General features: G+C 31.0%; 1 protein-coding gene across 1 annotated transcript in view; it reads left to right on the top strand.

Moving 5' to 3' along the window:
* The window catches only part of LOC129963462 (delta-sarcoglycan-like), a 93185-nt gene that overhangs the window by 64595 nt on the left and 15615 nt on the right, over positions 1–12975 (top strand). Inside the window, exon 6 of the mRNA XM_056077859.1 lies at positions 2063–2135. Within this exon, the coding sequence (XP_055933834.1) occupies positions 2063–2135 (73 nt within the window). The remainder of the gene's footprint in view (positions 1–2062; positions 2136–12975) is intronic.

The following is a 12975-nucleotide window of genomic DNA, read 5'->3' as shown; positions in this document are numbered from 1 at the left end:
CATTCATATTTTTTCGAATCTTTCCCATTGTCTCATCGTCATCAAATTACATAGTCTTTATCAATAATTCGAAATTAGTAAATTTTAATGAGAACGGGAAATAGGAATTGACGAAGAAAATTATGGTAAAGCATATAATTCAATATCTAATTTAACTAAAAACTCGTGGCATTATAAGTGTATATATATACTAATTTTAAGCATGCTTAAAACAAAATGCAGAAGTTATTAATTAATCTTTAAATGTGCGTAGCATTCCAAATATGCCTGCGTTTTCCACTTTAAATGTACTAAATCTGCGAGAGAACACATTACCGATGAATGACACAATTCGTGTTTCGTCATTCATTAGAACTGGAAAATGAATGCCTTAAAACTTTCCGTTGGTCATGCAGATCTTATTAAACAGATCATTTTTTATTAATGTTTGCAATTCAGATGTGTTCAAAAATATATGAAATGTTCCCTATTAGATCAGGAGCAGATTCGGGATAAATTAAGTGAGCTTAGTAATCCAACAGCAGAATTTTTCCAATATTAACAAATGGGATGATCTTTTAAAATACAATTATAATAAATATGATTAATATAAAAAAGCATATATTATTTGTGGTACTGGGGAGCAGATCAATGAACCTGTAAGCCCAGACCTACTTCTCTGATTCTATAAATGAAAAAAAAAAGCGATAAATTACGAAAATCCAAAAAGAAGAAATTCAGACATTACAATAAAGAGTCAACGATTAATGTCTTATGACAAAGTAAAGGTGAAAAATTTCTTATAGTCATCAAAGTAATTAAACAGAAAGTAAAAAAAAAAAGTCGTTTGACTAAACACATATTATTGAGGCGTATGTTTTTATTGCACATACTCTTTTAAAGATTAAACTTTTTTAGCTATTTCTGAATATTTTTGCTTATTAAAATATTGTTCATCAGGTATAATTTTAAATGTGCTTATATCTTTTGTTTAGAAATCGTAATACCAAGATTTTTTAAAGACTATCATTAGGTACCTCATACGGTAGAACCTCATATATTTGCCATTATAGAGCAATATGTTGCTAAAACTTTTACGAAATACTCCTATTCAAGATTTAAAAATGATTTCTCAGAAATCGGCTAGAACTCTCATTGTTAATTTTATGAACGGAAGATAGTAAAGTAATTAAGATTGTTTAATTTGTCTTTTTATAAAATTAATATTTACAGTGACTTAAGGGTATCAGTTCCTTACGGAAAAGCAGAAATTGTTCTTTTAAACGGATGTGTATCATAGCTGAATTAAATTAATTGGATTTGCTTGCCTCGGATATTATTTATCATAATTTCAGCAGTGGTTAAGGCATCGAAAGGATAAGAAACTTCAATCGGAAATAGAGTCTTTAAGCTGTCTAAAACTCGGTGTCCTTGAGTCATTTGTGTCTGGCGACCTGTACTGACAAAATGACCAAAAAGCGATTAACAGATTTGAAACATATTGATGCCATTTGTGAAGGGCACATGTATTTACAGCCGTGCTAAGGTATAGGACAAATCCTTGCAAGGCTTTTCCATAGAAGTCGGTTGAAAATCATAGGAGACCGGATGTGAGTGCGCTACTCTACTGCTATCAATATATTGCACGCCTCTAATTGGTTCTCTGACATTTCTCTAACACATCGAGCGTGCCGGATGTTAATAAGTGTTAATCGTAACAAGTAGTCAATACGTATTTCAGTAACATATTACAGGCTGAATTTTGTCTTCCAGGTTTACTTTTAAGATAAAACATTTCTTCCTGAAAATCCTCCAAGAAGCGACCTCTTTCCCCATATACTGAAGCTAAATTCATATTTCTAGATGACTTGATATCTAGTTTTTCCAAGATCGCTTTGGCCAACAGAAACTGCACTCTTCCCTTCAACACGAGTCCTTAATCCACCTTATGATTCATGGTTAATCTGGATAGACCACGTGAAATAAATTATACTATTTATTGCAATTTATTTCCCAAGAATTATTTTTATTATTTCAATTTTTATCTTTAAGACCTAACTCGAGATGTTTCTTCAAATTCCAGACTCTGGTGGCTTACGATTGGATGGATCGCTGGAAACCCCTCTCGTAAGAGGAGACGCCACCAAAGACCTCAGGTAAATAAAAGTACATTCGATCATCGAAGAATTCTTGTTATTAATTTCCATTAAAAAATCCTTTAAAAAGTGCACAGGAAAAAAAATTGATAATTTTGTGTTATGGAAAGATAATAAGTAACAAGTAAAAGAGAAATTAAGTACATTTCTTCTCTTTTACTTATTCATTCGTAATAAGAGAAATTTAAAGGTACCATGGCAAAGTTTCAGCTTGAACGATCAGAAGATTCTCTGTTCGAATCTGGATTTAACCGAAGATTCGATTTATATCAGATAAATCTGTCCCTCTATATATGCGATACTGAGAAACACAGTGGCCCTGCTCTCAATTTTCGCTAAAATGAGTTAAGTATAACTTTTGACTAACATTAAAACTGAACCATTTGACAAGTGTTTCTGTCTAGTACAATGTACTCGTTTGATTCAGCATGGTTTTGAAAGGAAACAAGTTTATCATATGAATGTCAGTTTGAGAAAAAGGAGTAGGTTGATCCAATTTAGGTATTTACATCTCACAAGTTCTTGTGATGCTATAGTTTTAAATATTGTTGAATAATATTCTATGTCACATCTCGTCTCCATCGTCTATAAACCTACAGTAATTGTTGTTGTTTGCTATTTCTGATAATTTTCATTTTGTTATAAAACAATAAAAATGGAGGAATTGGCTCAGGGCTAATGAACCTTTTTTATCCCCTAAAAGCCCCTCTTGAGGAGAAAAAAATGTCATCCATTCTATTTTCACCTGAAATATTTTAAAACACTCCAAAAAGTGGAGAAAAAAATCTTGTTAACTATCCAGGAAGCAAAGATATATTCCATTTATCCAGAAATGCAAGGAAACGAAAATGTAGCTCTCTCTGCCTTTTCCTTTTCTTATTCAATAAAGATTGGAGCAGTGATGAAAAAAGTAGAACCGCTGACATAATTTCCGAAAAGGTATCAAAACTTCAGGTTGAAGAACAATCGAAGTGAAGAGGCTGAAAAATTTTTTTAGCATTATAACTTCTAAGTAGTCAAGCTATTAAAACATGTCAGTGCAAACATTGTTCATTATGAGGAGGTGATCATTTGCTTAACAAATATTATTTCAAATAATCTGCAGTCAAAAAAATTTTATTGCAAAATGAAATTTACAATTCCTTCCATTTCTAAGGCCTTTCTCTTGGATGACCCATCTATGAATTCGACGATTTTTTAACCTCTCCTGCAACGAATATCAAGCCAGTACAAATCCAATCATAATTATTCTAATTATCAAATTCAGAATACAACATGGATAAAGCTTTATAATCAAATTTTCAAACGAAGTTTCTTTGAACCGATATCGGAAAGTATGCAGAAATTTTCCCATCATGAAAAACTGTTACAGTAGAAAATATTTTTATAAAGAATTTATCTATGTAAGACAATGAAACGTTATTTAGTAATCATTGAGGATTCAGTCACCAAAAAGTTATTAAAGAGATTTTAATAAAACTCTTGAAATAAAGATTTAAAAAAAAAATATTGATTTATTAGCATTAAGATGTTTAAATTTTGCTAATGAGTTCAGAATTTAAAGTAAGAAAATGTTCTCATTCTATTATTATACCCACGCATCCTCATTCGGAATTGAAACCTACGCTTAAAGAAATCCTAGCTAAAGTCCAGTCAGTGGCATTTAATCTATAAAAATAAATAAGAAACGCATTACGTGCTCATGTAGTAACCAAAACAAGGAAATAGATTTTCTTCAAATTTTGTTCAGAAATTCAATGGAGAATGAGAAATGAAGGAGAATCGGGAGTGTTTCAATATAAAAAAAAATTAGATTATGAACTCATTTATTAATGAAAAACTTTATTCCCATTGCGCACGCCCAGTAGCAAAAACAAATAGAAAGGAAGCGCTCAAAATTTATTTAAAATAACAAATATTCGGAAAAGAAAGGTATTTCAATAAGATTTATTTTACCTTATGGATATCCAAGCATGCTTTTTTCATTTGAAAATGAGCTTGAAGACTATGGATCTTACAGTTAATCTAAATCTTCATTATTTTCTTTTAATGGAGATAGAAATAGTTTGTTGAAATGTCAGTTTTCCTATCCCATTTTGTAAACACATATTGACGGTGCCATTTAAAATCTATCATCAAATTTGGAATCATTTTTTTAAAATGATTAATAAGTTATAGAAAAAATGAGCTTCCTGCTTTTTTCAAAATCGTTTGGGATAATCTGTCATTTTTCGACAATCCATAAGGTACTAAAATGTGTTGATGGAGCAGATTTCATCATTTTAATTAGAAACATAATTGTATATGTAAGATAGAGTTTATATTTTATAATATCTTGTAATTATAATTATATAATAATAAATAATTTAAATTTAAAAAAAATAATTTAAAATTATTTTAAAAACTGCAATAAAAAAACAAAATGGCGGACGATAAGATTTTGAACATATCTTATCTTATATTTATTTTAAAGAATCTTTAATATTAAAAATTTCATAAACATTTCAAAAGAATTTGCATGCGGACGCTGTAGGAATTTTAGCAAATGGTATATTAAATAAATTTTTACTTAATCACGCACTACGTTTGCATTACATAGATAGTTTTAAATAGCTGATTTGTTATGAGATGACTTCAACCTTTACAGCGCGTAATGAATACTTTAATTTTTGCCAGCAAATATTGAATAAACAACATGGTTTTAATGAAAGTTTTGCATCAAATAATGAAAGGGTTAACATTTCATAAGTGAAAAAATATTTTCACCCTTGTTTACATTTATCAGCTAATTTGACATAAAATGCATTCTAGAAACTGAATCCTCTGTAACTGTCACTTTATAAAGCAAATTTAATAAAGTTCAGTTCTTTTAAGTATAAGGTAAAATTTATTCATCTTGTTTTTCAGAAAATATTCGAAAGATAAAAATAACCTACAAATAATTTTATATAAGATGAATCATAGCTATCTTAAATTTTAACTAAGGGGGAAATATTTCATCAAAATAAGTTAAGTAATACATTTCTTGGCATAGAAGTACTGATTTTTAGCGATTAACATTTTCAGTAAAATAAAAAAAGATGGCGCGTTTATTACAAGGTAAATATATTCCTTCGCAAAAACTATTATTTTTGTATGCACATTCTTCCAAGCAGAATGACGCATTATTCAAAAAGAGACTGCGCAACTAAATGATAGTTATTTTCCGGTCTTGCTTTCTGCGAAATGCTTCTAGGATTTTTTTTTTCTGCATTTAGAAACTTAAATTTATTACACGATTTCAAAAAACTGATATATCGCAAAATTTTCTGGAAATCCCTGTATAAACAGATATTACGTAATAAAATTTAACAAAAAAAATCCCTCAATCGCACGCATTTTTGACAAAGTAAATTGTATTGAATAAAAGTTTGCGCTTTAATTTCCCATAAGAATAAATATACGAAATTTTAAACGAAACAGTAGGAGAGATTTCAGATGGGGGGGAGGGGGGAAATGCCTTACTTCTCTGTCAATATCGAATCAACTTTTTTTTAAAGTAAAATCTCACTCTCTATCTCTCTGACAATTTTTTTCTTTCCAATTTATACGAAATAAATCGTCACCTTCTGACGAAAATCTGTTTCATTCCGTCGAAAATCCGAAATCAAAATAGACAAAAAGGGGAGGAGAAACAGCAAATCCTGAGGAAACAATGGATCGCGCCCCTTGCACGAAGATAACAGTAATAATAGAGAAGTGAAAAAAAAAAAATTGGAAAAGGATAAATAAAGTGAAGAGAAAAAAAGCTGTGAGAGGTAAAACTTGGTCTTTTTTTGCTTGGGCAGAGATGTACTTAAGCTGCTTTATGCCGTCTTCATCATCTCTTGACGCGAACTTTTTTCCCCTCCCCGCCTACTTTTGTTTCAACGAGATTTTTCCCCCGATTTTCCCACCCACTGACACGCCGACTCTCTTCTGCCACGGTATTGTTAACTCTGCTCACTGTCCATTATGACGTCTTCTGACACCTTGGCGGGGGGCGCGCACTAAATAAGATTCCGGACGTTTCATGAGTGGGTCCGGAGCATGTAGTGAGTGTGTTTCAAATATTTAGGAGTGAACGTTTCGGTTGTTTTGTATAAGATTTCACAGAAATTAGTTAATTTCAGAATTGCATTAAAAGAAAAAGAATTGAATTAATTGATTCAGTTCGATTATTTTTTATTCGATGTTTGCTTTTTAAAGTATAACCTAATGAGAAAGCATTGTATTATAATTATTAAAATATTCGATCTAGATGTTTTAATCTTTGTTTTACATCTTTTTGAGTCGGAAAAAATAATTTTTAGAATTATGTCTGCAGTAGTTGAAAAAGGGACGAGTGAGACAGATGAGATATGGCTTACGGTTTTATTAGTTGCACTTCAGAAGTATACGGAACATCGTATGGGAATTGTCAAAGGGCTGGACGTCTATTGGTCGCTCATGCAAATGTGTATTCAATAACTCAAGAGTGCGGTTACACAAAATTCTGGTGTGTAGATCAGACACACACAAAAAAAAAAACTCTTAGTACCCAGTTGGTCACAGGAAAAAAAAAATTCAAAATACATATGCGATTCTCTAAAATATGTCATCCAATTTAGCAGTCTAGGAAGAACCTTCGATAACCTTAATTAAACAGTTCGATGATATTATATGCATCCCCTTCAAACGGATATTTCGATCACGGCAGGAACTTTTTAAAACTCTTGTTGATCTTGCACAATTATGCAATGCCACAAAAGGACAGAAAATAAGACAAGCTTTAAAGAATTAAGAGATGTGACGGAAATATTGCGTAAGAAGAAAAAAAAAACGGTTTAATGGACGGTAGTTTTATATGCCCGTAAAGTAATAGAAGCACTTAAACCACCTGAGGCCAATGTATATATATATATATTAATGTGGGGAAACATGAATCGGTAGAAAAAGATTATGTTTCTGATTCAGTGCTAAAATAGAATTGATCCAAAATTTGTGGATTGACATATCTTTAGAAGTGAATTATTCACAATAGTTGGCTGCAAGGAATTTTACAGGTTTTTTTTTTTTTTTGCAACAGAAAAATAAATCCGTTTTATTTTTCTCTGACAGTCTTGGAAGGAAGTGAGCCTCATCCTACACAGCTCAGTCGAGCTCTAACGTATGACAGGCGTCGAGAGTCACTTTGGCCATCCAAAGATTTCACAGTGCCCCAAATATCACGAATCCTTGAGTCATAGACTTGCACAGGTCAAACAGGATCGGATCCAAAACCTCATTTCAGCTTTTATAGAGTTTATTTTCATTTCTCATTGAAAACAACATTATAGTAAAAATGTATTAGTTAATAAGCAATTTATTTTTGTAATAAATTGGAATCAATGTATAAGACATTATTATAAATTGATAAACCTTTCAGATAAAAAATTAGGATAATGAATTTTCATAATTTAATTACAATATTATTTTTATAGTAATTTATTTGTGAGACGAGAAAAAATACTGACATTTTTCTAATTTTTATTAAAATTTTAATCATCTTAAAGATGGTAAATTTATGCTTAGATAATATTTTACTTAAATACCTAAAACTTTTGAATGGGCATTATGTTACACAATTTTTTGTGAAAGGGTGTTGCACTATATATTAGAGTTAGCCACTCATTTATCTTATAATTCAATCTTGTACTTTGTGAGAAATACATACTACTAAAAACAATTTAAATTTTAGATTTATAGTTACTTTAAAAGTGCTATTTGACACACGGTTCCATAAATTAAGAGATAGAATTCTGCAAAAATTGCAGTAATATATGAGTTTTCGCATCGTTTTTTTTTTTTTTTTTTTTTTGAGGGGGGAACAAATGTATTGTTTTTAGCCTTTAATAGTGAGCTTTGTTTTAAATGACAACAAAGAAGAGCAGTCCTAAATTACCCAAAGGAATAATCAAAACTTCTTTTTTTTTTTCCAGTTATTTATTTTCCAATTAGTTCCACAAATCAAAAAGAATGGCATTGCCAATCTGAAGAAAATGAAATAAAAAAAGAAAAGAGAAGAGAAATTAAGTGAAGCTCGAGCTTCAGTTCTCTGGGTACATAAATAACCGAAATTAATTGATTAATTAATTATCCGCTCTTTCCCTCGGCTGCCGAGAGGTCCCCCTGAAACAGATTCCGGTCTTTTCATTTCTGACGGATTAACGGGAGAACGCAGACAGCGAAGAAGTGCAATTCCTAGATCCACTCGATCACACTTAACGAAACATTTTTCCTTTAACGAGTCTTCATCGTTTTCATCACCAGGTGAAGCGTCTCCATCATCAGGAATCAGAAGCAAAGAGTCGCCGGTGTCATCGTGATGTCGTCTATCGGTCATGAAACAATTATGCGTCTAAGAAAACTCAGTCAGAGTAACATCATAAGCACATGATAAACATATGGTCTGATCGAAAAATTAATAATACTGCAAAAAATATAGAGAGAGATTGCAAATTTTAATAATCAATTTACCTATTAATCTAAGATTGTTAATTTCAAAGTCTAGGCATAAAGAGTTTTGCATTTCAAAAAAATTAAATAACTATTATATGAAATAAATCTTTTGTACTTTTGCCAACAGAAATGAGAATGATAAAATAATATCAGTATATAAAACTATCATAACCTCCCCCCCCCCCCACACACACATGCAATTGAATTTTCTCACACTCCTTTTGATAGTACTCGCAGACGTGCAAAAGATTATCTGCAACATCCAATGCTTTTTACATGTATTAACTAGTAATAATTGGTATCTGCTTGTAAAAATATTCATTTGAATAACATTTTAGAAAATTATCCATGTGCCTTTTTTTTTTTTTTTTTTTTTTGAAAAGTGATCTTTAATAAAAGGAAATGATTATTCAATAAACCATTTTTTTTTTTGTCCAAGCAACGACAGCAGAAAAAACTCCATAAGTAGCCAACAAGATGTAAAAAAGTAACCACGACCACAATCTGGCTACTCCGACACGCCGGAAGGCACACGCAAAAATCTGCATGATTGGACCGCCGCAACAGCAACACTGGCGGGAACTGTGGTTGAGTCCTGACGACCATTATTGGCCAAGGTAAAACCCTCCTCTAAGGAAGTACGTCCCGTCATCGATGGGATGAGCCAGACCCCCCACAAGGGTGGCTAGAACCAACCACCAAGCCGGAAGATTCTCATCCTCAATTACGAGGTGCCCCATGGGACATATAAAAAAAGTAAAATAAAGAAACAAAACTGGGAATACAAAGTTAAACTTTGAAAGGAAAGTGAAAAAAAAAGAGTAGAAGAAGAAGGAATCATTTGTCGCACTTCAAATCAGGGGATGATTTGATCACTACAGCTCTATCGTCTCTGAATTAAACGTGTTGCTTTCATTTCTAAAAACTCTGTCAGTTGTGTACACAGTTATCTTTCATGAGCTACAGGCAAACCAGTCCCAATTTGCGTTTCTCTTGCTTTAAATCCATTTCCTGCCTTATTAGTTCAATAATTTTAGCATTTTTCTTCGAAAAAATTTTAAGCCAGAGTTTTTTTTTTTTTTTTTTTTTTTTTTTTTTTTTTTTAAATTACAGAGACCTTACTTATGTCATTTTAAATAATATTTCAAAAATATCCAACATTCGGATATACGATTTCCTATTTGGGGTGGGATTAAGAAATTTATATCTTAGTAGTCTGGGCATAGGCTAATGACGGGGAATTTTAAGTCAAAGAAAAAATTATAGCTAAAGCTTTATTGCTTTAATAACTTTATTAAGAGTTCAGTGTGACTATGAAAATTCCCCCTACTGATCAGTGAAGTAAAATGAGGCATTTTATACTTTTTTCTTAATTTCTTCGGAAGCAACAAAGTCAATCATAAAAATGTCAGTTACTTGTTATAAAACAAAAAAAAAAAAAAAAAAAAAAAAAAAATCTACTTAAAATGAATGCCAAAATACATACCATTATACATTTTCTAATATAAATATGAATTCAAAATTTTATTAAAGTTCTAATTTTTCTAATTTTTAAAAAAACATCTTTTTTTTTCGAAAGACAATATATATATATATATATATATATATATATATATATATATAATCAGTTAAGTTGCCTTAATAAAGATTTTGCTCAAACCTATTTACTTTTATATGCATATGCAGTTCATTCTAGAGTATCCGGTCTAATGTGGCGGAAAGGCAAAACGATAACAAAAAAGTCGGATTTGCCGAGTTCCGTGAACTCATTTCTTTGCCCACCAATACCAGAAGACAAAGTTTTTGTACGTAACGCACCACTTTTCAATTTCTGGTCGATTTTTTTTTCCAGGCCTCCTCATATTTTTCTCAGCTCCTAACTCCGAAGTTAAACGTTTTGTTATTACACCAGAGTCTATCCGACGTGTAGGGCATAAAATTTCCTCCATAGTCACTACAACTTTATTTCGGCTATAACCCATTTTGGAATCTTCACTGTGGTACACTCAAAAAACATTAAGCAGCCTGAAGAACAATTTGTGAATACTATAGGTAGAGTGCAGTTATAATCAGGAACAGCGGCAACAACTGAGGTCCGTTACACACTGATGAAACAATGAACACTGCCTTTTTCCTGTTACAATTCGTATTATGTACGACGCTAAGGATGATTGTAGCAGACGTCCACTTCAACTGCCTTGCCTTCCTCATTCAATTACGATAAAATAAAACTAGGCCAGATAGTCGCAAACCGGATACTCGGAGATACATACCAAAATATTTTTATTATTGTTCTAAAGAGCCTTCAATCCAACTATCTAACTTTAAATCAATATTATCAATATTTGAACATCTAAATGGCATTTATGCATGAATATTAAAAAATAACTCAAAGAACTGCTATCAAAACGCATAAGCAGAATTCTGCAAGAAAACAAAAATTTTAAGTGTGTAGATTAACTTTATTTTATGCTTTCTAACTAGGATATGTTACACGAGAACAGTTTGAAATGTATTTAAATTTGGTTGTAACCAAATTGTGAGTACCATGCATGCGCCATATATCTGCTTTTTTAGTTTCTAGCCTTTTTCTCAGCACATCCGAGTTAGGCGGTTGTAATTGGAAACGCTTTAGTAGAAAGGCCTGCTATGTTATTAAAGCGGAGCCCTATATCCTTATCAGTGTAAGTATTGAAAAACATGAGGTTAAATTTTTATTATTCCAAAATAAAACTTCAGTTGATTTTCACGAAAATTGTAGGAAAGAAAAACTGACGCGAAACTGAGGAAGTTGGCGCATAAATAAACGCTAGAAAAGAAAAAAAAATGGCATCAACACCCAAACTTTTGTCTTCTTCTTCTTTTTTTTTTTTTTTTTTTTTTTACAAGAGTCCTTTTTTCTATGTATTCAAACTTAAAAAATTGAGTCATAAGTTTGGCAAGTATGCTTGCTACTTACTTAACAGTTGTACCTAACTTGCTACTTACTTAACTGTTGTACTTAACTTGCTACTTATTAACAGTCGTAAAATCCCTTTAAAAGCCAGATAAAAGCTATTTTAATATGAACCACACAATTTTGAATAGTGGTCACTTAAATATGGCACGAATTAACTGGAACTTCGTCCTCGAACTTCCACATCACATCAACGTTTTTATTTTGATACACTGACATATATATATATATGCCTTTAAGAGCATGTATTTTGCGTAAAATCTTTATTTAGACAACTTTTATGACTATGTGTCTTCTTTCAGAAGAAAGTCAGTTGTTTATTTTTCTTTTTAAAAATTAAAAACTTATCAAAGTTTTGATTAGAACTAGTGCTCCTATTTCTATTGCAAATTATATAAAGTATTGAAATAATATTCATTTTAAGCAGAGTTTTGTATTTCATAACATTTTTGTAAGTCATTTTTAGCACTAAATACGTCCTTTTCGAGAAATTTAGAAAAAGAGAAAAACTCCTCATTTTAAAACATTTTATCCCATTTTGTACCTTCACTTTTCAGTAAGGGGGGTAGGGGGATTTTGAAAGTTATGCTGGACTTTTAAAGTGACTGAAACAATAAAAATTTATCTGTAGTTTATCCATAGTTATCCATAATATTCATCTTTGGTATAAAATCATTAGTTACTAGTGTATGCCTAGATTGCTAAGATATAAATTTCTTAGCCCACCCTTGGGAAAAAATAGGGAAAGTGTACATCATATAAACGTCTATTTTTAATATATAATTTTAACTGATATGCCCATAAATAAAGTCTCTCTACAAAAAAAGGGGAAGGGGCTTTGAGTTACAATTTTTCCGAACTTTTTTTTCCGATTTTTCTGAAGATTTTAAGATTTTTTTTGTATTAAAATTATTGGACTATATTTTCACGTTTTTATTGCTTTTTTTCAATTTTCTTCATTATCGTACTCAATAGTAATACGGTAAGTAAACAGCATCGAGAACTGAGAGTGGAAAATCAAACAAATTAGATGAAAAAATGAAAGTCCAATTGTAAAAATTAACTTCAAGTAATTATGCAACTCTTTCGGACGAGCTGCCATTATGATAAACGAAACTGCGCATGTTATCGAACTGCTTATCTTATGCTCAATAATGACAGCTGGTTATTTTTTTTTTCACTCCAGTTTAATTTCTATCAGAAAATGATTGGACTATTTTATGAATATGGTTTGAAAACACAATTACTACGCAACAATTTATGAAAAAAAAATATAAAAATTTCCAAATTTATCTTAAAAATATGTAAAAGAAACTGAATTGATTTGTTTTGGTTATTTTTCGCTAATTTCAATGTGCCTTTGGTAAAATTTTTTAAAAAATTCGA

Source organism: Argiope bruennichi, chromosome 3 (assembly GCF_947563725.1).
Source record: "Argiope bruennichi chromosome 3, qqArgBrue1.1, whole genome shotgun sequence".
NCBI classification, from domain to species: domain Eukaryota; kingdom Metazoa; phylum Arthropoda; class Arachnida; order Araneae; family Araneidae; genus Argiope; species Argiope bruennichi.
This window is presented reverse-complemented; position numbering and strand designations above follow the sequence as displayed.